The following is a 27,608-nucleotide window of genomic DNA, read 5'->3' on the forward strand; positions in this document are numbered from 1 at the left end:
AATTTGGCCAGGAGAGAAAGATGGAGGGAATTAATTCTTTGATAGACTCTGCCATTAGCTGGTGGAACTGCCTGATGCTTTGTACAGAGAAGGGTCTTGTACCGTGTCGCTTTATCGGACACCAGAAGTAGCAGCTCTGAATGAGGCTCCTCGGCTGGATCCTGAACACATACCTGGATATTGTCAGCAAACCTGGAATGGAAATACTTTCTGCTTGGAAAAACTGTAAGTCACCTCCATGAAAGCTAATGCTTCTCCCTGGAGAGGCAAGGGAGAAATAAAACTGCAGAAACCTAGCAGGCATGCAAAGAAAAAGGAAGGAAAAAAAACACAGCAGGAATTATTTAGCTACTTTGGCCAAATTTCAGATGCTCAGTGTTGCTCACAGAGCTGCACACGCCAAGTGCTCATAGAGGAGCGCGGGGGCAGCTCATGGCACGACTCGGACGCCGGGGCCCAGGCTCGTTTGCTCGTCCCGCTCTTCCCGCAGTGGAAGCGGGTAGGGAGGGAGTGCGGCCACACACGGGTTTCACACGCACGGGAGTGAACCTCAAATGGCCTTTTTGGTTCTCACCATATAGGAGCCAGGCTACAGCACTGCTTTCAGGTTCAGTCATTTAGAGCTTCTTCTTCCCCCCCACAATCACTCCACCTTAAGGGAAAAAAATGTTGCAACCTGATTATCACCAAAACGGTACTTTTTTTCCTCCCCTGTATTTCAATCCAAAAAGAAGTGCTAAAAATAACAGCAGGAATAAAGAGGGAGCATTTTCACAGCTGACTTGCAAATAGCAACTGTCATAACTAGCAAGGCCCTGGGGACCGGGGCTGTTGCTGCGGCACCATCTCACGCTGACAAGCAGCAGCGAGCAGAGAAGATTAACAGGTGACACTTGTCAGTCTGGTGTCTAAAGGGCACAAATTCTCTGCAGCACAGCCTTTCCACCAGGAAAGAGAAATTAATTACCTCGTCCCTGGCCCTCTGCATTCACTAATGATGATTCACGGGCTCTGTTTTGCCCCAGTTGAATCAGAATGAATTTAACACAGTTAGAGGCTGTGGTTTTGGCTGTGTTGGCTTTAGCCTTTAACTGTGTTATTGACCTGGGGGGGACAGTGACACCCGTGGGGTGAAGGTGACTGAAGGGCGGCTTTGCTCAGCGATGTCAAAAATGGCCTTTAGGTAAGGAGACAAACACAACCAAGGCATCAGCTTCAAGAGAGCCGGGATGCTGTTGATCCTGGAGCCTCCAACACCATCAAGGTGGCGCTGGGCAGAGCCGCAGCGGCAGGAACCTCCCGTGGCCTCGGTTGTGTCGCTGCAGGTGCCAGCTGCGCCCCGACGCTCAGCCCCGGCTGCCACATCCTCCGGAGCTGCCCAGGCAGAAGAGCCATTTCCAGCTGTTCCCAGTCCCCAAGCCCATTCCCAGCTCCCCGGGGCCTCGGAGCATCGCAGCGCGGCCGCAGCCGGCAGCGCCGTCGCCACCGCTGCACTCGTGCGGACACCCACGAGAGGGAGACAAGACCGCGCGGCGCCGGCCGGAGCGCGGCGCTGCCAGGAACGCCCGCGGGCACGCGCGGCCCCGGCTCTCGCTGCCCATTTCACCAAGAACGGGACGAGATTCTGCCTCCAGCCCTCCTGTCCCTCGTGGGGAAGCTGGGGCCGAGGCCGCCTAGCTGGTGGTTGGATTTTTGAAGCCAACATTCCTCATCCTGATTATTTAGGAAATCTGCGCAGCAGGCGCCAAAGGCCATACCCGTGGGTTGTAGATGCTGTAAGGTCAGTGCATGTGAAATCTGCTCTTTCTGGTACCATTTACGAGCAGCTTAAAGTCTCTTCTCTTTTATTGTTCCACTTCTCTGTTCTTTGATGCTGTCCTTTTCTGTGTACAACCTGCACACGGTTGGTTTCTTCACCATGAGACCACCCTCTTCACACACACTCATACCAAGAGCTAGTTTTTCAAACCTCTTTTAAAAATCAATCTCATTTTGAATACTCAGGCAGAATACTCATTAAGGGACAATGCCAACTGCTACGCAAAACGGCCTAAGAATCCAGAATACCTGTTTGATCCCTCTCGTACCATACTCAGCTGTTTCCTCTCCCCCAGCTGTTGCTCACTGCATTAGCATGCAGAGCACGTAACAGCACAGACACATTTAGGGAAAATGTATCATTAATTCCTTTCCTCATCCATGTGGAGTTTGTGTGACCTCTTTACAGATCTATTTTTAAAAGGCTGTTGGGCTGCTCCATGCCAGGTACTATCATCCTGCTGCTGCAAGTGTGTGCAGATCCAGCCTGCCAGGACACTGCCAAGCTCGTACCAACGAGGGCAGGAAGGGACCTCCACAGGTCGCCTCGCTCACACACTGGCCCCAAGAACAGATCAGCCTCTTCTATGTTGTTCATGACAGATATTTGCCAGATTTGTACTTAAAAGCCCTCCAGTGATGGGGATACCAAACCTTCCCTAGAGGATCCATCCCTGTGCTTTACTATGCTAGCTTTTTCCTTCCAAATCACCCTTTTCCAGTCCTTTCCCTTTGCACATCATTCCTCACCACCATTTGCATGTTGTCTAGTCAATGGAGAGGCCAGAGTATCTTCTTTTGCCTTTGCTACAGTGTTTTTTAAATCCATCTTAACAAGACCTCGTACCAACTTGTAGTGGCCAATATCAGCTGTGAGGTCTGTGCAGGACTCTGGAGCGAGACATTCCTGCTCCCCGCACTGGCTGGCTGCAATAGCCATTTGTCGAGGAGCTCTGCAAAGAACCAGGTTATTGTGAAACTTTATGTCCTCCTTGGCCCAAATCCCCACCAGCCTCTCCCTTGCACCACGGCATTGGAGAGCATTGCAATTTCAGGGAGCAGTAACGTTCTTTAAATTAATCATGCTCATTCACAGTGCACACTACGCTCCTTTAAGTTGGATCTAATATAGAAGCCAAATAGATATCTGTCAGCTAAGGAGAAGGTTAGTCTAATGTCCACTGCCTCTTCCTTTAAAAAATTCATGGTGTGCATCAAGAACCATTAATACAAGGCACATCTGACTACAGAGTCACGGTGCCTTGGGACCAGGTTCACGAGCACAGCATGATGCGCTGTCCAAGTCCACACAAATGTTTTATTCTCTCTGAGCTGGGAAGGTTTTCAGTAAATGCTGACCCCTGCAGCATCTAAAATCAATCGAACAGCACTAATCCCTCACCTCTCCTCACAGGCAGCAATATCCAGGCTCTGCTCCTCAACAAGCTTGACTTCTTTCCCGGCCACTCCACTTTCTGCAACATTTTTAGCGCTGTGACGTACTGTCTTATGTGCTGTAACACAGTGTACTCCATTTGTACCTCAGCTTCCTTCTGCTGTATGAATTCTGCCACCTAAACTGAGCTATAAAAACTGTGCAGTCAGTTTGGTACAAAGACCTCCCCCATTCCCTTCCACTCCTCGCTGGGAAAGATCCATTTTCAGAGATCACAAGTTGTCTCAGACATATCCAGTACAAGGAAGGTGGCTGCCTGCCCTCCAAGTAATTCTGCCTGCTCCCAAGAGGTTGTGCTCTGCAAACTCGTGGCATTAGTGCTATAACTAAAGCACTTGCAAGGCTGCATCCTCCGAACCATGCTGGTCAAAGTGAGCAACACAAAGAGATCTCTTGTTGCTGAAAAGACTGACTGGTTTCTTGGCATTCAACAGAATCAGTCCTCACTGCCTCCCCTAGTCACCTTTTTTGAGACCTCCAGTCCTTGATTTCTTACAGGCTGAACTGTATTAATGCTGCATTCCATTACATTTAAAAGACTTGCATATTAGGAGAGCACTGAAGTTAACTTCTCATAAAAGAGTCGAGAAGCTTGGATACTTTGGATACTGGAAAAAAGGTACTGAATGAGTTAACTACAACATGAATCTTCTAGCTGGTACCAGCACTCCCTGGGATGCAGCCTCCTGGCAGTTCTTGAATGAGCATGGACACTGTGGCACTTGTTCTGATGAAGGAAGGTGAGTTTAACATGGTCGGGTTGTCACAAGCCAGACCAGTACTTTCTTCAGCCTTCTTTTAGTCACTGCTTTATAAGAAAGCAGCCACTTAGCCCAGTCGAGGTCCTGACATTGGTCCAAATCAGACTCACCAGCACTGCTCAGTCCTTAGTTTTCACTGTGGCTCCTTCCTTGCACGCACAGATGGGAGAACCAGCACAAGCTGCAGTCTGCAGAAACAGCTAAGGGGCAGAACAAACCCCACGACCACGAGATGCCCGAGCCCAACGGGGCCGTCGCGCTGAGGCTGGAGCTCGGCAGCAACGGGCCCAGCTCCCACCGTGACGGCAGCTTCGAGCACAGCCTGGCAGATACTGCCCTCGTGATACGGGAGAAAAAAAGGGATAATGTGATGAACAAGATGCTTCCTTGCTGGACAAGGATGCTAATCTCCTCAGATATTACAAGAAGGCTCCCCTAAGTCTTTGCTAGTCATCACCCGCTGTGCTTTTCTAAGGTGAGAAAAATTGCCTTAGCTCTGTAAATTAATCATCTCAGCAGTGGCCAGCAAGAACAAAAAAACCCACAGTACTACATATTAGGGACTAAGGCAGCTAGCAATCTTCTGTTCCAGGTCCATTTTTGTCTTTCTGCCTCATTTTCAGAAAGAAAGTGGTTGGCAGGAAAAGTTACACCTGAGTCCAGCATCTTGCTTTCTGAATGCTGCAACGTGGCCTCATGTAGGTGCAGCAAAACCCAGCCAAAATAAAATGTTAAGTCGTCCAGGAGCCAGAACTGAGCTGGAGCTCTCTTGGATCCTACGGTTTCTTTGGCCTAGGGTTATCTGCCAAACGTTGTCCTTACAATAATGTAGGTGTTATCCTTACAGAGCCTGGCAGGTACTTGCTACAGTGGTTTATTGGCCTGTCACACAGATCTTTAAGCACATACCTGGAAGAAAATACTACTGTAGAGACTTGAAACCAGTATTAAGATTGATGGATGAATTATGAACGGAAACATCTGCATGCCTGAAAGCATAAACAACGCGATGGCAGAGACATGTGCTCTGATGACAGAAAGAGGACGAGATTAGAGAGCACATATTATAGGAAGACAGACCATAGCTGTAAAGATCCTCAAAACATGGAAACAAGGAGGTACCAACATTACTAAAGTTTTAAGGAAGTCAAAGTAACCAAGACTCCAAGGTGAACAATCATCTCACAGTAATGAGCAAGCCCTAGATGGTATAAAAGACCAGTTCAAGTATCTGTTTTGCTCAAGAAGAACTTAGGAGACCCGCTGGGGACTTGGCAGGTGGCATCCCTTGTCCCCTCTGCAGCACACAAGGCAACTTGTGCAGACCACCTGGATACCAGATCCTGGCACTTGCACGCAGGGGTGAGAACTACGCGAGCGAAATCGAGGAGGGGTGTGAATGACTGAAAACACTTTTGTTTAAAATAAACACCAGCTTTCCCTTCTGTAACATCTCACACTGAGTTTCACTATATTGATTTCTTACACTACTGCACAATGACCGTGCACTATAAAGGCCAGTAATGGCTGGAGGACTTGGTATGTGACAAAAATTAAAGCCACGGAGCAGTGCTGGTGCTGTCATGCACTTTACTGGCACATTGCATGATCTTAAATTCCAGGAGACTCATCCTTTAAACCAGTCTGCAGCTTATTTCAGTTTTCGGGTAAAACTCTAGGGTATTTTCTTGAAGTAGGTGCTAGTACTTTTGAAGAGAAGTGTATTCCTATATAATGAAAGCCTCTCCATAAAATCACCCGTATTTTATGCACTCCGTTCACAGTATCTACGGTGCTGCTCAGGATTATGCAGCATGGAAAATTCTTCTATCGTGACTCCTTGCATTTGAGGCTGAGCAGTTCCAGCTAACTGCAGCTACCTGCAAATAAATATAAATATGCGAGCCAAACACAGCATCAGTTTTTAGAGCACGCTTGACTATAGCTGAAAACAGGTATTTAAGGCCTTCTGCAGCACAGTTAACCTGCAATCCTTGATCATTTCAGTGTATCACCTCTGGAAGTTGTCCTCTCAGTCTTAAGAAATCAAACTGAACTTTGGAAGATGAAGTTTGACTGCACTGTCTTCCCTGTGTGAGCTGAAAGAGATTCAAGGGAAGGAAAACTGGGACAACTTCATCTCTCGGAAAACTGGATTTTGACAGTCACTGGTGAAAAGTGTCTCTGATCTAAAAAAAGATGCATGGATTTTGATAGTCACTGGTGAAAAGAAGGAATCTGCATCAGTAAGAAACCCAACACCTGAAAGGAAATGAGGTTGCCATGGCCAATGCAGCCCTGAATCTTCACTTGGCTCCCCTTAGAAAACAGCCAGGCTAAATGAGAAGGGCAACAAAATCTGATGCAACAGGAAAAAAATCTGCTCCTCAGAGCTATTCCCCAAACACTTCCCTTCTTTGCTATGGGAGAAGAAAGGAGAAACTCCCCTCCCACCATGTTCCTAGAGAATAGAGCCCTCTTAGCTCTTTGTGCTCCCAGCCCTGTCTGCAGATACCTCACAAGAGATATCTTGTGGTTCTCATAGAGCTGCGACTCTCAAGGGCTTTCCAGGGATCAATTATCCTGCCTAGGAACAAAGTGTTCAAGATCTATTTTGCACCATTTCCAGAGAAATAAGAGCAGAAACTGTCCCATCCCTTGCAGAGGGGCTAATGAGGATGTTTTAGCAATGTTTGAGGCTCTAATACTGCATGTTAGACTTGTTCTAACAAATGTGTTTAGATTGCAGGACAGAGTGTTTCTTCACTGAGCTGATAACTACAGGCTCCTTGCCTCAAGGGTAAAACAGCACTTGCATGGACGTAGTATTTTCTTCAAAGACTAATCAAAGCACCCAGTATATGTAACAACAGGCCACAGGCCTTTGGGAGAAAGCCTTCCCAGGAGGGCAAGCTATATAAACATCAAAAGGAAAGCATCCTCCTGTGCATGGAAGGCAGATTCTTGCCCTATACTGTCAAGGGACTGAATTTAGTCTCTAATCCTCTGAATTCTGTAGTGGAGGAACACTCCAGCCACAGGATTTTGGTGGTATAGTAAGAATATTTCTTCAGAGACAACAACTCACCAGAGAGGTAAGGAGCAGCCCAGCTTTGGGGTGACAAGGTTTCTATTGCAGACTTCTCTTTGACATTCCCAACCTTCAATGCAGATCTATGAGGCTTTTCTAGGGTTAGCCTACTTCTAAAGCTAAAGAAAGACCTTTTAATTTATAGCATGTTACTTATTTAACATGAAAATGGCATTAATTGAGAGAACCTTTGTACTGTTCTACTCTTATACCAGCACACTTGGAATACCACAAAGGACTGGAGAGAACAGACAGAAGCCAACTGTGGTATTTGACCTACACAGCACATGACTTAGGTATACAAATATTTTGGCCTCATACCTGTAAGGATGGAATCTGCTGATATATAATCCCCTCTGTCCCCTTTTTAAATATGTTCCCCCTCCCCTCAAGAGATTTCCATGAGCCATCATCTTAATAAAGTAATGATATTCTCCATATATTACTTCAAATAATGGGAATACAAAAAGCATAATTCGAGCCAAGTCAGCCTCTAAAAGTCTACATTTTGGATCCTGTGCATTCCATTCGGGTGTAAAGCCTATACACAAAGTGTGTTATAATTGTTCTTAGGTCCAAAAACCTTTTTAAAAACACATTCACTGAGAACACTAACTCAGGTGAAATAGAAAAAAATAGCTTGCTACCAAAACATACAGAGGCTTCTAAATACATATTTTGATAATAAATATCAACATTTTGCTACTTGTATCCTTTTCATGTCATCACCTCAGCACTCCTTGGCATATTTTTTTGTCCAAGAGGCTAGGAGAGAAGCGACAGACAGCTTTTGTGCAACACACTAAAGGCTCCTGGTTTATAATTTATTGCCAGTAATGATCCTCAGCTATTCACCCTGAACTACTCTTCTAAAGGCAGAGCTGTTAAAAGTAATGGGTATCTGCTTCAGCTCAGAATAATGAGGACAGTAAGAAAAAAACTACATAAACAGCTGAAGTATGTGCCAGCTATGCAGACGCACAGCTCTGCTCGGCTCTAATTGAATGGGCAGTACACCTGCAGCACAGACAAGTCAAAAAAAACACACCTTCTATCAGGTTAGAGGAAAATTAATAGGTCTAACAAGAACAGGGCAGCCCCCAAGTGATTACCCAGCTCCGTGACTTACTTTCCCTCTGATCCGTAGCTGTTCATGCTGTCCTCGATGGATTCGTGGCTGGCTTGGCGGACGGTCCGGCTGGGCATCTCAACAGCTAGCCCGGTTTCCGTGCTCCTCTGGATGGCTCCTTTGAGTCTCCGACCATCCCCATCTACAAGCAGAAGCGGAGAAGGGCAGTCAGCCATCATTCCCATTGGGAATAACACAATCAAGAAGCAAAGGAGGCCTTTTAGAAGGTCAGCCCGGCAACCTGGCCATCACCTTGCGCTTCAACAACAGCTCTATCATCTTTGGAGCACACCTGGTGATCCAGCAAGCCAGGGCCCAGCAGCTACTCAAAACATACCCCCCACCTTAGTTACTTTAAGCATTTGTATCAGTCAGTTATGCTCTGAGCACAGACACATGCAGACCCCCAAGCCAACCCCACATATGGGGCTGCCCAGGCCAGGAACACAGCAGCAGGACCATGGGCACAGCTGAAGTTGCAAACTCAGCTGTGCCCTTAATGGTTCCTAAATTCTGCTCTCTCACACCGGGAGGAGCAGCAATAAGCCGTAATTCCTGGTCAGCTTCAAAGCATTAGAGAAGAAGGAAAAGTCCAACAGCATTAGATGTGTCTGCGGAGAGAAGGAACCTCCCCAACAGGCAATAGGAAATACTGACGTGCAGCCAAAATATTCCTTGCTGCAGGCCACCCTGGAAGAGCATCCGTCCTGGAAAACCCCCCAGAGAAGACTGGGCCTTTCACACACACCCTCAGCCAAAGCTCAAAAGGGAATTAAGTAGGTTCTGTCTTCTGCTGAGCTTAGGCTTCAAAGGCTCTGAAATTAGCAGCTGCTATTTTAAACCTTCTTTTCCAGAAGTCTGCACTTCTCAGAACAAGCATGTTATATAATGAATATGTAATGTATACCATTACCATTGATTGCCTTTACTGGTGTCAGGAAGCTCCAGATTTCATCCTACATACAGCACGCATCTGGAAGAACGTCAGCTCCAAGTTTTCTGTGCAAGGCAGAATATCTAAATCCCTTCACAGGTGCCCACCCAGAACCCTGAGAAGGAAGATGCTGCTCATCAGGTCTCAAGCAACAGACCTTTGAACCAACCTTCCTTATACTGCTATGGATTTTTTGTTGTTGTTGCTGTGACTGCAGCAGACAGTAGCATGGATGGGAGAATGTCGCACTCCTAAGTAATGGTTCTTTTGGAAAACCAAAGAGCATCCCTTGAAATGCTCTTTTGCATTTGCCCTTACTTTTAAGAACATCCCTTGAGAAATGACCCGGTCATGTACGTCTCCAGTATTCAGGAACTCCAAGGACCCCCAAATACCAAAGAGGTTAAGTCTCTGCCAGGTACTTTGGAAACAAGGAGATATCTGTAAGAACATGCTCAAAATACACAGAACATCGTTATTTGTGGAGAAAGCTGCTCGATCTAGAAATTCTTTCACTCCAAGAATCAAAGAAAAGTATGAGGAAAAAAAATCACCGAGATAATAAAATGCTTCCTTTCCTACTTCTCACATAATGCCTACAGTTTCTGCAAGGACGGGAACTCTTATACCAACTCAGCCCTGAAGTCCCCTTTTCCTCCAGCACCAGGATGTTTCCAAGCGGGTGAACGCGCCGGCCCCGGGGCTCTGCACCAGCTGCACCCCGCACACGGCAGCCCTCTGGGCTAGCAGGATGGAGCATTATGCATGCCTTGGGTTAACATTAACTACAAACTGTGCTGTTCGTGTGCCTAGAGCAACGTATCAAACACATTGTATAAATCAGGAAATTACACAAACATAAAACAGATATTTTTAAAGTACTTTCTAAACACAAACCTGCAGGTAAGAATATTAATATAGACATCAATAAAAGCAAAGCCTCATGAAAAGGCCCTGTTTCCCCAGCCACTGCAGAGAAGTCCAGTCTTCTCCCAGCTCTTCTTTCAGCCTTTCTGCGAGTGACTGCTTTTCCAGTATTCCTAATTTTTTTCAGAGCACTGACACATGGATATTCTCATTTACAAGGGAGAAAAAAAAAAGTGATGGTAACAGAGAAGCTCCAGAAATCAAGAGCTGGCAGACGAGGGCAGGTCGGCTGCCCGGGATGAGCCGCGATCACAGGATCCTTCATCCTTTCCTGGCAGGGACACGTAGCAACTGCTGTGTCTAACAAACCCAATGAGGCATCTCCACTGTCACTTGAGAAGGTGTCTCTGGCCCTTTTCACCTTCATTCTCTTTTGCTGCAAGTTTCCCTTGAACAGAAGATGATCCTGCTTCTCCAAAAGGGCAGGGTTCCCACCCAATGCAGCACGCGAGGCGAGACTGAAACTGGATGACAGACTGGGATAAGCACCAGTGAACTGGCAGCAACGGGATGTAGGTTTCTAACCCTTCACAAACCCTCCAGTTAAACACAATCTGTGGTCGGTATGCAACAAAAATTGTGTTTTAATTCCCTCGGCTGGAAGGGAAGCACAGGACCACAGAAAACGGCACATCTGAAGACGGAGAAGATGCAGAAAGGAATAAGTACATACGAAGCTGCATTGCTGCAGACGAAAGGAAGAGACTGGTGCTTCCACCCCTCGGTAAATCAAGGGGGTAAATGGCACGTCACTGTGAGGGTGGCATCTGACAAATCTAATTTTTTATTGTGTTAGTGGTATCTGGAACAAGCAAAAATAGTATTGACTTTTTCTGCAGCGTCGCCAGATTTATTCTGTGCACTTTTTCCAATTAAGCAGTAAACCACAAAGGTTAAGCAGCCAGTCAAGTCTGCAGTGCAACATACAGCTAAAGAGCAGAACCTGGCTCAGAATGACCTTGGGGAGAAGAATTCTTTTTGCCCGAGCAGTTACCCTGATGATCGAGCTCCAAGAACCAGAAGGGACCAGAAGACACTTTGCCAAGTTTTCCACATCTGCAAGCACTTAGACTTTGCTAGTTCGTGCTCTGTTGAACCAAACAGTTTATGCTTAGCTAAAAAAATACCTTCTAAAAAGGCGTTTGAAAGCATTCAGAGATGATGCATCTGCTATTTGCCTGAGCAGTTCATTTCACTCCTGACATCTGAAGATGTCTTAAGCTTGCCTGATGTCAGCTTTTAGCCATCTTTTTTTTTTTAATGTCCTTCTCCGCAGCGAGGGCTGCTTTGTGTCCTCGCTGTGGAGCCTCTTCTGCAGTGTAATCAAGTCATCTCTCAATCTGCTTTTTGACAAGTTAAACAGACTGAGCTGTTACGTTTCTCATGCATTTTTTCCCCACTTGTCCTTGAATCATTTTAATGACCTCCCCAGGTTTTAAGCACCCTTTTGACAACATGCACAGCAGAAGTAGAGAGCGTGTTTTAGTACAAAAACACGTAGAGAGGCAAAATCCAGCTGGTACTCTCAGCTTCTGCTTGTATCACCCAGGACTCCAATGAGTTGCTCTTGGAATAGTGTCATGGTTCAGTCCCTGCCCCTCCTGCCAGTACAGCCTTGCAGAACTGTACTGTAAAGAGTAAGAAAACTTCAATGCAAATGGCTCTATCCATCTCTTCCATCCTCAGGACAATTTACTACCCTGCCAATACGGTAGGATTGAATTCAAATTTGTCCCAAATCAAATGAAAATGCTGAACGCCACCAGGGCTTCAAAACAGCCTCTTGCCTTTGACGAAGACTTTCCTTGACGATGGTTTTTGAGATGTGAAGCCAGTTCTTAATCCATTTATCGCTATTACAAAACATTACTTTTTTAAGGTCACATTGTTCTAGGTCAAAACCTTTACATACTTATCACTTTTACCCATATACCTGCTTCTACTAAAAAGCAGAATAAAGCTTCTAAGAAGACCCATTTTTGCTAAAGCCTTCTTGACTAGCACTAATTATATTCCTTTCATCCTTTATTAATTGAATCTCATTACTATCTTTCCCCTAATTCTGACTAGAACTGACGTCAGATCAACTAACCAAAAGCCCCCCCAAGTTAAAGTGACCACGCAGGTGCACGGGGGATATTTTCAGGGGCCAGCTGCCTTGAAAGGCACTTTTCAAGGGTGATGCAGTTTCCGCGGCAGAACTGACTGCTATTAGGAACAGCATCTATTTTAGTCCTGGGGAAAATTAACCAAAATATAATTAAAAGAAAAGCATTGTCCCCTTCTCCCCGCTAAGGGAGCACAGTCCCTTTCATGCTATCTTCTGTGCCAGACCAAAGGCCTTTCCCTCTGCTCCTGACAGGTGTGTCTGTGCTCAGAGGACACAAAGCCTCGAAAATCCATGCTAGCTCTGCAACAGCTCATTGCAAGGTCACGATTATATAATTATTACCACCACATAGAGCTACCCTACAACAGATGATCTTCCCGAGGGATCAAGCACGCCCCTTCCACTGTTATCCTTAAGCTACCTTCTCTCCTGTCGCTTCCTTTACTCCTGCCTAGGTGCTTGGCATCTCCCTCTTCCAGTTTCTTGCTTTTAATTTTCTGTGTGCTTGTTCAGTTTGCTGGATGCTACTAACACAGAGGGGGGAAAAAAAGAAAAATCAACATCATGCATGTGCTAGAGCCTTTGCATACTTTAGAATTAATTGATATCGATTTAACCCTGAGATTAGAAATTGACTGAATTTCAACTTAATGAGCTTGGCTGCTAAATGAGCCAAGGGCTCCCCGAGCCCATGAAATGCCAGGACGTGAAGCACAGGATGAGGTGGCAGCGGCTCCAGAGCCCTGGGTTGCTTTTCTTCCTTCCCAATCCTCCCCTTGGGGTGCAAAGGCATTTGCAGGAGGCGGGAAGAGGTGCCTGCCTTCAGGTTCCATTTGTTCCTATTGCAAAGCCTTGGGCAAAATAGCATTTTGCACAAACGACTAGTCCAGAGTTGGGCAGAGACTACATTTCTCTTGCTTTTCGTCTCTGAGCTGAGTGATCTGGATCGATTTGCACCCATGCATCCTGCAGGACATTGAGCTGGGCACACTCTGCTCTCCAGCTTCACCCCTGGGTTCCTCAGCGAGTGATTTACGAGCTTCACCCCAAACCGAAGCCCAGGTACAAAGCAGCACTTGTGCAGCACAGAGAACTGGCAACTCCAGCGAGCCCAGAGAACAAACCCCTCTGAGAGGGCAGAGTCTCCAGGACGTGAGAACCTTCATGTGACACAGGTGACAGGGGAGACCATCCGAGATGGTGGCACAGACTCAAGTCACCCTCCCAGCCATCAGCAGCACGTGGCTGGGATGGGACAGGATCTCACAGCAAAGGAGATTTGCTCTGTCTTCGCTGCCTGCACTAACTTTGGTTCAAATAAGGCCTAGGGAGACCTTTCATTTTCCACTGCCAACTATCTTCACTCTCAAGGTCAGAGAGAGCTGATTCTGGCTTGCTTTCTCAGGAAGATCTGTTCCAGGGTGGAGACACTGCAAGTCAGTTCTGGTGTGAAAACAAACAATATAACACACCAAGTACCCATGTGCTCAGGGACCCTGCACCTTCTGAGAGTGGAAAGGAGGGTCCCCAAGCCCAGCGTGGGCTCTGCAGCATGGCTGGGACATAGAGCAAATGCAGCAGAGGGGCTCTCAGCTTCAGAGCTGGCATCCTGCTGAAGCACGACCACTTACCTGCTCCATGGGGCCTCGTGGACCCTTCGCATCCAGCGCCCGCAGCAGGAGCGAGCCGGGCTCTCCACCCGAGGGGAGGCTGCTCCTGCAGGGATATGAACCCACGTGCAGGGCTGGCGTGTCAGAAGGCAGTTTAACAAGATGAACTCGGCCTTGTGGAGCCTGGAAAGGAGGCTCTGACACCAGGCCAAGCTCCCCGTGTGGCAGAGCGAGCCGGAGCATCACTAACGCGCCAGGATTGATGGAAAAGGGCTGGGGATATACAGAGTAACCGGTGCACTTGCCCTACTCCTCTTGTCCTAGATTCAGGCACAAATGAGATCACAACCGTTCCTTCCAAATTAAACAGAAAATCTCCGGCAGGATGGAAGAAATACTTTAACATGTTAATTCTTAATCCACATAGATTAAGTGCAGCCACAAGGCTGGAAAAGGGAAACTGCCAGAGAGCAGACCCAGGGGCAGCCGCTGGAACAGGAGGGAGCGGAGGTGCCACAGGGCCACGAGCACATACGGAGCCGGGGCACCTGCTCCGAGCTCCCAGCCTTAGCGCATTCCCAGGCGCATCCCAACGGACTCCAAGGCAGATCCCCGCACTGCCGGACGTGGCCCCGGAGCGCAGCAAGGCCTCATGGAGAGGCTCCCTGTTTTTAAAGTCTCCCCAAAGCTTCGTTTAGGGAAGACAAAGCAGGACAAGCATCAAGCAGCACAAGCATCAACCCCACACCTCTGCTCTGCCTCTGCAGCCACCTCCAGCGGCCCAAAATACAGCCCAGGCTCCCAGGATCCGCAGTCCCGAGTGGGTCTGAGCTCTGGCCTCTTTTCAATCCAGCTGTGCCGGGATTTAAGCCGCTCTCCACCCCCAGGAAAACCTTATCACCTACCGCAGATTACACAGAGCACTGCAGAAACCATCATTTCAGCATCTTATCTGCTTGAAGTATATTTTCATATTTTAAAATGTGGTGCTTTTCTGCTCCTCTGGAGGGTAAAATGAAGAGCTCTCATGTTGGGGGCTTAGCATTTTTCGTAATTTGTCCACTTAAAAATACGTTAGAAGGACAGAATTTTCACTTATTAACAAAATGAAGAAAAAAAACTCATCATTTTCAACACAACTCGTGGCTAGGAAAATGAGATTTTCTCTTCTCTTCAATGACAAAAGACAAGACAATGACAATGACAAAAGAAAGCTAAGACGTGAAAGGGTAAAACATATATATCCCACTGTCAATGGCTTTTTAAGAGACTTCTGACAACTATGAAAAAAAATTAGAACCATTTTAGGCTTTTCACCATAAAAAAAAATTTACGGCACCATAACACTACAAAAATGTTCATTTCTTTCAAAGTATTTCCTGGGAACTGCTCTGCTCGTCTGACTCTTTAGCATTCTTTCCGTGTGTCTCTATCTTGTTTGCGACAGCAGGATCCAAATAGCTTAGTCTGAAGGCTGGCTCTGCATTTTTATTTTTACAGGGAAAAGGAACACGCTGCCCCTTTCCCTTCCTCCGATGTGCCAGGCATTGCAGGAAGGAGCCTGTGATTAAATGAAGTGTCCATATGCACACAGAAACACGCCGTTATTATTACTGAATTATTAATACTGAATTATTCAGCAGGCTGTTAGTAAAACCACAGACCTGCCCGGGCGGCAACCCGGGGCATGGAGGTGACACCGCCCCAGCCATCCCTGCAGAGCCAAATCTCGGAGTGCCCCATCCCAGCCCTTCGGGAGCACAGAGGCAAAGGAGTGCTTTGCATCCCGAGGCAATCATTAATTGCCTGATTAATTAATGCCCAGCTAATTTGGGTCAGGCGTTGTTAACTATTGCATTGTAATGTTTATTCCCCAGGAAGGTGGGGAAATGCCCAATTTAATGCTAATAACTGCAAAGCGTTCTCAGTACAAAAGTCTAAACCTTTGCAAACGGTGAAGACCCGGGTGCTGCGAAGAGCGCCGGGTTTGCTCGCTGGGCCCGTCTCAAGGCTCTCCTGTCCCTTCATGAGGAGGATGGGGAGAGCTGGTCCATGGCCCTGCTCTTGGAGGGACCAGATGATGACAGAACAGCCAGGTCAGGGTAACTGCTTAACTCGGGAGCACAAGAGAAGCAGAGCGCTCTGCCCCAGTTCTGCCATCCATCTCATACTATTAATAACTCTGAGGACATCACCGCAGCCCAGCAGCTGAAATATGAATGAGCCTGAGCCTTCTGTGAACAGGAAAAGGAGGTGACTTTGCAGCGGTGAAGTAGCTGGGAAGCGTCATCCCAAGAGGGTGATGGCATCCGGTGAAAGAGCTGTCCTGCCTATGCTTTGCCACTGCCCTTGCTTAAAGTACTGAAGGAATAATTGCCTGCCTCAAACTGATACCTAAGGAAGGTTAGGCTTAGTTCTGGTAAAGACAAAGTGCAGGGGAAAGCAGCTGACAAGCCCAAATTGCAACAAGTTTTTCTGTCCTTCTCTCTTGTCCCACTGAGGGGCTTTTAGGAGGGAGCCGCTTTGTCAAGACCACGTGTGTGGACACGAGCAGCAATGGTCCCGACACAAAGGAGGCGGCACCCAACCTCGTTCATCCATTTGAAACACGTGCAAAAATAACTAAGCAGCGCAGAGCCACCCTTTCTTCAGCAGGAACAAAGCCCTGCAGCCATCGTCTGATTTCCATGGCACTGGGACTGTAATTACTCCAGCTTATTTTCCTTAAGGAAATGAAGGTTCTGATTCCCAAGATGCTGACTTGAATTGCACGTGTGGTTTAATAACTTGTGCCCACTTGGGAGCAATTGCTCAATCCCCTGTGGAAGTAGGGAGGGGGAGATGATGGTCTGGTCTCCAAAATATTGAACAAGTTCAGACTGTCAGCATCTGGTTTCAGCCACTCTCACCAGGCAGTCTAACCACCTACACTGGGCTTCCCGGGAGGTGCTTTTAGGAACACCCGTAGCAAACAACCATGCAAAGGATAAAGGGGAATATGGTTTTACCCCTCTAATTCTACATGTTGCTTAAGCTCACACAAAGGTTTCCTCAACCACAGCTGGTGCTCCACCGTGCAACCACCACATGTCACTACAGATGCACCAAAGGAGACATCTTCCTATTTATAGAAGCAAGGAAAAAACATCCTCCTATTGCAATGGTAACCTAAAATACAAGTGATTCATATTTACTTTGAAATTTATATATATAATTCATGCAAAATTTTCACAGCCCAGACCCTGAAGACATGCACTCAAACTCCCATCCAGTGATAAACTCACCCACAGACAACTATGGTAGATGTTACTGCCTCCAACATCTGTCCTCTGTACGTGCAAAAGGAGCACTCAAATTAACAACAAAAACAAACCAATGATTTCCAGCCACTTGGGGAATTCAGTCCACTGCTTGTTAACCAAAGTATTGAAGGCTCCAGTAGAGGAAAAAAATCTGTTGGCCGGAGCTGGAAAATAGACTTCATCTCTGAGGAAAGATGTTGGAGGATGTGGGAGTTCAATCAGAAGCTCATGCTTGTTTAAAGATTACTTTGGATTAAGAGAGTAAAAGCCATCGCTGTAGCAGCTTCATGTGTTTGAGGAGCAACACCAAGAGCTACTTTTAAACAGTTCTCAGTTACCAGGAAAACGGGTTCTTGCAATTGCAGGTGATTAACCACTCATATTGTAAAACAGCTGCACACCAGCCCATCTGGTTGCTGGCCCTCATTTATGAAAGCTCTTTGTGGCTATCCCACAACTGACACAGGCATGGCAGCAAGTTCATCAAAACCCCATTTTCACACCAAATATTTCTAAATATATTTTGTAGAAGGAGCAGGGATGAGTAAAATGCTGTAGATCATCCTGCTGATTTCTTTCTCTCCACACCAGGGCAGCAGGAAAGAGGATAGGACATACAAAAGAAATACCCAAGTACATACTTGTGATAAAGCCAATACAGATGCAGCTTTGCACACTGTGCTACCAGCTCAGGAAAATCCAATATGAACTACAGAGCAGCACGTACCTCTATTTAGGGGAAAAATAATTCTACCATAAATAACAAGAAAGCGTTTGATGGCAAAACCTCTTTATAGAAAGTGCAGGCAATGGTTTAGCAGCAGGGCTGCAGCAAGGCCAGAGCAGGGCACTGTACATTAGATTTGCTTATAAAGTATTCGGCTCTGCAAAACTTACCCAGTTCTTGCTCCCTGCACTTCTAAGATTTTACATTTGTATTCTCACATGGCAAGAATGGGTTGACAGTGAAATTTCTCAGGATAAATCCTGGCAAGGTCACAGAAGTTAATTTAAGATACAATCCTTTGCCTTCCCGAGCTGCATTCAGAGCATTGCTTCACTCTGCTGTAGGAAATAATCTTGTAATCTTGCTGGCAGCCCATGTGCACCAAGTCACATCCCAGGTGTCACCAGCACCAGAGCGAAGCTTTGGGAACAGGCTCCAACCTTCACATTCACTTCAATTAACATGGAAACAACTGCAACACGAGACGGACAGGCTCAACACGTGCAATTTTAAAGCTGAGCTTCAGAAAGCGACCCTAAATCCCAAACCACTCTCAGCCTTGGATCAAAAATTGCAAGGCAGGGTTTTAATAACGTCTTTCCCTCCTCCTCTTGCCTGCAAAGCCATGAGTTCAGGGTTCAGGTTTCCCTGGCAACCAAAGAGCATCACATCGGCCTCCTCGCCAGCCAACACCACACACAAACGTGTCCCTTGTCGTCTCCGCTGCCGCTTATTGCTGGAGAATAAACCTGAGCGCAGAACTCGCCCCTTGAAGATGAAAATAGCTGTCCAGCATTTCTATTCAAAGATGAAGTATTTTGGGGGTATGTAAGCTAGGCCAGAAAGAGGTAGCGAGTAAGGAATTTTAATTGAATAAAATTTTTAAAATCCTACCTCACTGAAGTTCACCTTAAAAGATAAATTATAGAACTTACAGAGTTTGGGGAAAAAAAAGGGCAGCTCATAAATTTAAAATCCGCATTTTAGATTCTGATAATATTCACTTTTGACAAGCATTAGAAGAGAAGATTACAAATTTAATAATGCAACACAGGGGAGGAATTCTCCTCCTCCCCCCACGGAAAGGCAATTTGTTCTTGCCTACAAATTGACTTTCTATTACTGTCATTAACCCAGCAGAAGGAGCTAAATTGGGCTGTGCCCCAGCACAGCCCCGGGGCCGCCCACGCGCAGGGCTCATCAGCCGGACACAAAACCCAACATCGGCTGCACCCCCTGCCCGCAGGGCACGGCTGGACACTGACAACGGTTCAAAAACCAAGGGGGCAAAATTAATGGAAAAAGCACTAATTGCCACCAGGAGAGGAAGGCGAAGCCTTGGGCTGCTGGAGGCTGCGCCAGGGCACAGGAGAACCAGCCAGACAAACCCGGGCAGCAGCCCCAACACAGAGGAACATTCAAGTCTCACTCAAATCTTTTCTGTCCCAAATCCCACGGCTCTTAAGTTCCTGAAGGGTTACGGCACATTTTAATTATAGAAGAAACCTCTTTGCCACTTCTCAGCATCAGAAATATTCCTCCCATCAGCCTTCCATTGGTAGTAAACCTGCTGCGGATGAATTCCTCCACCATTAGCTCTTTTTAAAACTGCTTCACTCATAAGTAGCAGGCAGCTGGAAGACTTACTCACATCTTAGTTACTTCTGGAAGAAAGAGGAGCAAGTAGCACTAGGCAGTGAGTTTACAGCAAATACTCTGTTGCTGGCTCTTGACTTTCCTTTGTGTGTGGATTGCCCCCAGTTCAAAAGAAAAGAAACTGGCATTTATTAAAGATTACCGAAGAGTGAGACTGGTCAAGGCACTTGGGAGCAAGCAGGTTTGCGAGCCAGTTCAGCGCTCAACATCCACGCAGTAACGAGGAGCTTTGACAAGACGCGTCCTTTCCTCCATGACAGGAGGGTTCTTAAACCTATCAGATGACTCACTTCATGCAGGCATCAGTATTTGCTTAAAAACTCACCATTTTCCCAAATATTCATTCAAAGCAGCTCAACGGCTGGGATAACGTCAGAAAATGAACCCAAAGGGACTAGCGACAACGGAGGCGAGTCTATTGGCGAGTCTGACATGTGCAGAGAGCATTTCTCAGGCATCACCCAACCCTGCCTTTACTTGCCCTGCTGAAAGGATTTCTAGGTCATAATATGTGCAGATGTTTGGAGGGTTCTGCCTTGTCCTACTTCAGAGAGGAGCTGGCATTTGGCTTCTGTGCCAGCTGCCAACTTCAATCAGAGCATATAGGGCTGCACTTGATTTGAAGACACTATTACATTTTATACCTCTAGGTCCATAGACGGCTGGCTTGACCCTCTGCTATCCTGTAAGCCATATCCCATCTCTAAGGGCCCTCTGTTGCATCACTTCTCTTGAGGGGTTTCACTCTACCCAGCATGATTTGGACCTTCTGAATGTCATTTAACTCTTCTCTTTTTCATATATTTTCTATTATAGAGCGTGTGTCTCTCCCCCTCTCCCATTTGACTATTTGTATGAAAGAATTTTTGCCTCCAACACCCTCTCTCTTTTGCAGAGCCACTCAATGAATCCAAAGTGTGACATTTTCTCCTCCACAGCAAGGTATATGAGAACCTGTAAATGAACAAGGAAAACCAAAAGGCAGCCACAAGCCCCAAGGTCTCAGTAGCCCCCTGTACGTTGCAAGATTCATTTTGTACCAAACTAATAGGCCACTTCACTAGATGGGGCTAGTGCTGACTGCTAAAACAGCAGTTTAATTCAGGGCAACGGTTAGCAGTGAGGTAGGCAGATGCTCTCTCCATCACTGCTCATAGGGTACCACTATAATCCAGGGGATAGTTTTTAAAAGGTTTATCAAAATAACAACTTTACTATATATATTATTTACAGAAGTTTATATAAATTTTCACAAAGCCCAGAAAGATGCTGTCCTTGTTTTTGACACCTGGTTTGCTCTCTGTACCTGGTTACTGGGCTGCTTTGGCCATACAGTAACTCCATGATCTAACTGGATGCAAATCCTAGAGAGACTTTCAAGAGAGCTGCCCAAACTCCTCTGATGTCACCTACCCAGGAAGCTATGAATTGGCACCCGGATTTGTCAACTTTTTTGTTTTCATCTTTTGGCAAACAAAACCACCCTCTGAAACGCTTGCAGACAGCAAAGATAAAAAGCAGTAACAAATAAAGACCAAGGAAGTTTGAAGGGTTTATTTTTACCAAGTAATCAATACCTCCTGGCAGTCTTCCTCTGGCTCTAATAATAACAGCGAGGACCGTAACCCTTGGCAGGTTTTGTGCTCTGCTTTACAAACATCATCTAATTAAGCAGCACAATCCACTTCTGAAAAAAAGCAAGCCTGGTCTAAAGCTCTTTTGCAGAGAGAGGGCATGAGTCTTGGGAAGAGACACTGACAAAACAAGGTTAGAATTTAGGAGCTCCATTTTTTGCACGCCCAGTCTGCTAACCACGTTGTCCCTCCGGGACCGGCTATGGGGAAATGGGATATCGTTCCACAATATGTGTTCCCATTTGCAATCTGTGTTTTGCACAGCCCTTCGTTTTCCTTTGCTGTGATGCAGCATTAGGACAGCTGTTCAAGCCATCTCATTAATAAATGACAATAAAGCAGTTGGAGGGAGATGAATTATTGAACTCAAAGCAATTTAGTGCTCAGAGAGAAACCCAAACTGTACAACCTAGGAGCTACTAAATATGGAGTTTGATTTGCCTTAGGGCAGTTCTATTGATAAGCTGTAGACTGCCAGTCCACTGAAAATCCCAGAGAGGAAACCCTGCAGCTCATCTCTTCATTAAAACATGGTAAGTCAATGCTGTCTATGAAATAATACCCCTTTTTAATGGCAGCGGATATTTTGTTCAGTTATCTGTCTTCTTCACTTTGAGGTGTAGCCCAACACTTGTTTATCAGCCCTTAACCAAGAGCTCGGTGCTTGTTCTTTTGCTGTGGCAGATCTGTGGTCCTACCATGGCTTCTTCCTCATGTCTTACACAGTCAGCACGACCAGCCTGGTTTTACTTCAGGCCATCCCCTTCCTAAAACAACCAATCCAGCAGCAAATATCCTCAAAACATGAGACAACACCACACCACTACAGCCACAGAGAGAGCTCCTCTGTAGAACATGGGGAGATAAAACTTGTGATAATCCACAAGTCTCACTGGAAAACCCTTGGAGGTCTTTCTGACACCATCTGCCAATCTGCCACTGACACCAAAATGATGTGCAGCTAGCAGCAACTCATTCACTGATATCTCTACCCCACCTCATTCAGTTTCTATCACTAGCCCTGCAAAAGGATCAGCTGACCTTTTTTTTTTTTTTTTTTTTGATAAAATGTTGTCTTCAAGATGTATTCTTCTCCTCTCGTAGCTGGCTATTCCCATTAAGTCCCTGCACAGTGCAGCTTGGACACATGCAGCCAGGAGAACAGAATTCCTCTAAACTTGCTAAAGTCAAAAGCATCCTACACAGACTGTTTGATTACAATGAAAACATATTCCTATAAAACACTATAAATAAAAAAGCAGTTGCATTAAAGTCTTTTTTCCCCCACATTTGTGCTTAGCAAACACAGAATTGTATTTAAACTTCTCAATTATAAAGCATCATGTAACATAAATCTATTTCTCATACAAAGTGATTTCTCCCACAGTGTCACAGTACATTTCATACTGATACATTTTATACAGATGGTTTGATCTTTGAAGATTAATAGATCTCTCATATGCACCTCTAATAATGACTTCACTGATGAGATGAAAGTCGCTGCAGACATTTTGCTGAGAGCTAATTATTTACTGCAGTTTCAGATTACTTACAGTTGACACCCCAGGTCTCTGACTTTGTTAAGGCTCGGAGCTGTCTCAAGCCCACAAGCCCAGGAGATTTAGCAGGATTCTTGACTTGGATGAACGAAGAAGGTTCCCAGGAATCTCCACACACGGACACAGGAGAGATTCAGATATAGCACTTTGCTAAAGTAAATGCCAATTCTGGTCCATCCTCTGCTCTGCCACAAGAAGCAACCACCAAGGGACTGGTTAGAATGGACTTAACTCCAGACATGTCCAAATTGCAGTTTGCCCAACCAAAGAGTCTGCAGACGATGGCAGGACCTGGGCACCCCTCGCACGGGTGCTGCTCATGAAGAACAGATGTAACTAGTTCTGCTGTGCCAGGAAGATGAATGTGGAGTCATCAAGTCAAACAGGAAGGTGTGAGTGGACAATCACCCAGATCTAAGCCAAAAATCAAAGAAGAAACCTGTCTAACCCAAGAGCCAAAAAATCTAAGCCCACTTTTGGAGTGTCTGAATAAAATATTTTCTCTTGCTTTCGGGCAGCATTACAGAGTCACAATATTTAGTCAACCTTTTACTTCTGCAGTCGTTAATCATGGACCATTTAACTACTGGTTTGTCATTTACTTTCCTAATCCCTTTCAAATCCTTCTGCTTATTTTCACATCTTTTCAATCCCATTCTGTGTGTCTCACTAATTACCCTCCTTCACTGTGATGGGCTGTTCCAACACAGACAAATCGAGCCAGAGGTGGCTCAATCACTTGCTGTGCTATATGCCCAATGACTCATTAACTATTAAGGAATATAAAATATAAACCATCATATGGGAAGATGAAAATACTTAATTATCCAGAGAGGAAACAGACAGCAAGCACTCTAAAGGAGGAAAGGTGAATGACCATTTAGTGTTGCACGTGAATGCACTAGAAAACCCAATCAAAACTTACATGTCCACGGATTTACCTCCAGCAACCTTTTCAGAGGTGAAGCTGTAGATCCCTGCAAGGTTCAGACTGAGCAACACAACCATGAGCCAGCTCTGCTCTGAACACTTGATCTCTAAGATCTCACTTTCTGTGCAACTTTTATAGTGAGTCTTGACCTATTACGTTGGCCACACGACCCTTAAAACTGGATGCACCTAATGCAGAGGTGAGTGTACTGAGAATGTGGAAGACAGCGGTCCAGAGGACAGTTAACAGAGGCTACGTAGTACCAACTATACAGACCAACATCAGCTACCAATTCACCATCTGCAAGAAAGATGGCTGGAAGCCGTCAGCACCGTCGCCTTCTCCGCACCAGGCTCCGAGGCGGCTGGCAGCCCACGTCAAGGAAAACATTCAAAGCTCAAGGGAGAGCTGAGCTGAATCGACTTAGCACAATTTACAGAGCACAATCGATGCAGTTTGTGAAAATGACATTTCCAGGGGAGGCTGCAGCTAGGGCAAAGAGCGTCTGTTCTCTCTTTTACTCAGTCTGGTATCAGAACAGGAAAATTCACAGCTCCTAACTTGAGGCATGTAGATCAGGCAACTGGTGCACAGAGCTCCCTACAGAGTCATCTGAAGGAAGCAAATTCGAAATTTGCAAACTCTGAAGCACCCTCTGGATATCCTGGTGACCAGATCTCACCTACGAGCTCATAGGATGAGAATGCTCAACATGTTCAAATAAAACAAATGAAAGACCAGAAGCTTCCCCAAAAATCAACCCTCTTCAGTAAGCTGCTGGACGGCTTCCACTTGCCCCTAGAAATAAGGATTTTTTGGAGTAAGGACTTCTTGAAACAGAACCCCATGAACACAGCAGCTCCCTACTACGCTCCTGTCATGAAGCTCATTAGATCAGCAGCTCCTTATTAATCAAAGCATGAATCAACCTGCAAAAGCCTTTTCCCATCAAGAAGACTTTCCTAAAGTGATAAAGAGGATTTTTTTTATGCATAACAACTGCAAGAACTTGCTGTAAACATTTGGCAGCACAGGGAGGTTCCTTTACAACATAATCTGCTTTCATACACACCTAATATTTTCAGGTTTTCAAACAAGTGTCACTGTGTTTGTAGAGGTTGTTAATGAAACTCATTGCTAAATGCCGTTACAATTATGTAGCTATTAATACTACGTGACATCAGTTATGCCAGTTTCCGAGTGAATCACAGTTGCAAACTTGTAGGTGTTCGATAGCTGGTTGTCAAGTTGAAATAGAGCAGCGTTAAATATAAACCAAATCTGTCCTAGTTTTCCAATTCTTCTTTCCCTCTTCTGCACAACAGCTCTAGTGGACTGAAAACCTGCTGGTCTTGGGAGACAAGCTCTGTGGTACCAAGGGGAAACAGTTTCCTGTTAGAACACTTAGATCAGCGAGTTTTAAAGTGTTCCCTTTTGCCTGCAATTTCACTTATCTCTAAAGACTGTAAGAGCTTAATAGAACAAGTCAATAAATCTTTTATAATGCCTAAACCTTGTAAAAATGTACTTGATCAAGATATTATGCTTTTCTCACCGCCCTTGCAGACTGAAAGACTAAGAGTCTCCTTAAATAGCTGTTCAGCTAAGCATGAGAGCAGGCAAAATCCTGTTTACAAACCATTTATGGAGCCGAAAGGCCAAATGCTGTTGATTCTGCATTGCTGACACTTGTAGAATACTTTTTCATTGGTCAACCTGTAAACAAAAGCACTTCCTTAACTAAACTGACAGAAGCTTAGGAAGTTATTGATGAACACCTTGATGAATGAAACACTTCAGTCCATCTCTTGTCACCTTTTGGGGGATTCACTTTTCTCCCATCTCTCATGAATATAAAATTAATACCTTGTACAGCTTGTCTCTGGAAACCTCGCGTCTTAGGGCTTGAAGGAAAAGGTGTTCAGGGAAACAGGGAATTTCATAGAATTTAGGAAATTAAACAAAATTGATTTCCTGAATTTCACAGTCCATCTGCCCTACAAGCTTGCAGGCTCTTTGCAGCAGATGGCTACAGTGAACAGACTGTGAAAACAGTGTCAAACTCACCACCTAAAACGAACTGCAAGTAATTTGCCTGGTTTTATTCCTAGAAGAACAAGCCAACTTCTGCATTACCAATCATAAAAATTACCTGGAGCTCCCTAATAGGTAAGGCAGACAGCACTTAATCATTAGGAAAAGAGCAGAACAGGGCTGGCGCTATGCCACACTAGATGGGCTTGGGTTTGGGTTGGGTCTGGGGGAAACCCAAGTGCTTTGTACATAGAAAACACAGAGCAAAACCCAACAAGAGGAGGAGACTCCTGGGCAGGAGGGCTGAGTCTCTGCACTCGCAGGGCCCGGCAGGTTCCTGTTACTAGGCAGGGACTAAGAATTTAGTGGAAATGGATGAAAAATTTCTAGAAAGCTGAGTCAACCCAGAAAACCACGTTAAAGTGGAGCATAGACAAACAAGACAGCCAAAAATTACTGCTCTGGAAGAGTCCAGAAGTGAGTCCTAAAGAACAGATATAATCAAGTTGTCCTTTTACTTTCTACCTGTACTATCTGCCTCATTCCCTTATAGTGAAACACTTTAGGCCTGATATTAGTCATAAGCCCAAGCTTTATCACAGGACCCCTTTAAGCTACAGCAATAGCAACGGCCACACTGTACACTCGCATACCTAGCTCATACATCCACAGCGGATGCACCTCAGGGGCAAATTGCTTATTAGGTGACTAAGGGCCTCTTTGCCCATACAGTTTTCAGAAACCATGCACACACAATAACTAAACAACCATTTGCACTTTTTTTTTTAAAAAAAAAGAGGTGTTACTCCTTTCTTATTCCTCTTTATAGGGCCCTGCCTCCTTCAGGGCAACCAATATCACCTTACTGTACTTTCAAATAGAAGTGAAAAGCGTGAGGGTTGGAAAAGCCAAGGAGTACAGCATTGAAAATATCTTTATTATGGCCTTTATTTTGTAAAAAAACTGTCATTTATTGGAAGATGTAGAGAATGACTTTTCCTATGTCAAGAAAAAGGAGACGCAAAACACATCTGCACAGTAGGAAAAAGCCCCATGATGCTAATGCTGGAAAACATCACCTAGTAGGAATATAAAATAGAGAATGAAGAGGGGGAGAATGGAGAGGGAGGGGGATACTGAGAATCACAGTCATTGCAGAGGCAGCAGCAGCAGCAGGGACTGAATTATTTATGGGCAGGCTAAAACCATGGATGGAGACGTGCGCAGCCCCTCAAGCAGCACAGGCACTAACCAAACCCACACGATTTGTGCCATGGCACCGGTCAGGGCCGCGGACGGGGAAGGGAAGCACGGCCGTGACGGCATGTGCCGCTTCCACCGTACGAGAGCGGGCGTCACGGGATGCTGCGTTGCCATGGCGATGTCCTCGTACCATGTCACATTTTGACGCTGTCTGTTCCGTGAGGAACGGCAGCGATGGGGCTGGCTGCAAAGCTGCCCCCGGAGCTTCAGCCTGGTTCTTGCTGCAGCCATCGTGAACTGCCTGGCCTCGACCGAAGGGGTTTTCTGAAGTGCACCTGGAAACTTTTAACAGAAACAGTTCCCCAAGCCACACGCTGATTTACCACGGGTTGTCTGTCAGCCCGAGCCCAGAACTGCACGCCCACTTCCAGGAGTTCTTGTCCCAGTTTCCAGAGCAGCATTTTGCATGTTGCTCCACCAACTTATGTGAATTGCAGGATCTAAACGGGAGGCTGTTCCAGGGCTTGGCCTTTGGCAAAGGGGCAGTTTCAGCCTCTTATTTGCTGGGGTGGAGGGTGACTTCTGAGACTCTTGAAGGCAGGACAAATCCCCTTCACTTTCAACTCAAAGCCTGAGAGGCATTTCTGAAAATATTCTAACTTTGGATGTTTAACATTTTTAAAAAAGCAAAGATTCTTGCTGTCAAGACCCAAAGCAGACCCAGGA

At 45.8% G+C, this 27,608-nt stretch overlaps 1 protein-coding gene across 1 annotated transcript in view; it reads right to left on the reverse strand.

Moving 5' to 3' along the window:
* Nucleotides 1–27,608, reverse strand: part of RIMS4 (regulating synaptic membrane exocytosis 4) — a 44,785-nt gene that overhangs the window by 8,487 nt on the left and 8,690 nt on the right. The window contains exon 2 of the mRNA XM_088523606.1: nt 8,256–8,397. Within this exon, the coding sequence (XP_088379732.1) occupies nt 8,256–8,397 (142 nt within the window). The remainder of the gene's footprint in view (nt 1–8,255; nt 8,398–27,608) is intronic.

The sequence above is a fragment of the Tinamus guttatus genome, unplaced genomic scaffold, assembly GCF_059628265.1.
Source record: "Tinamus guttatus ecotype Peru unplaced genomic scaffold, ASM5962826v1 Tinamus_guttatus_pri_ptg000194l, whole genome shotgun sequence".
In the NCBI taxonomy this organism is placed as follows: domain Eukaryota; kingdom Metazoa; phylum Chordata; class Aves; order Tinamiformes; family Tinamidae; genus Tinamus; species Tinamus guttatus.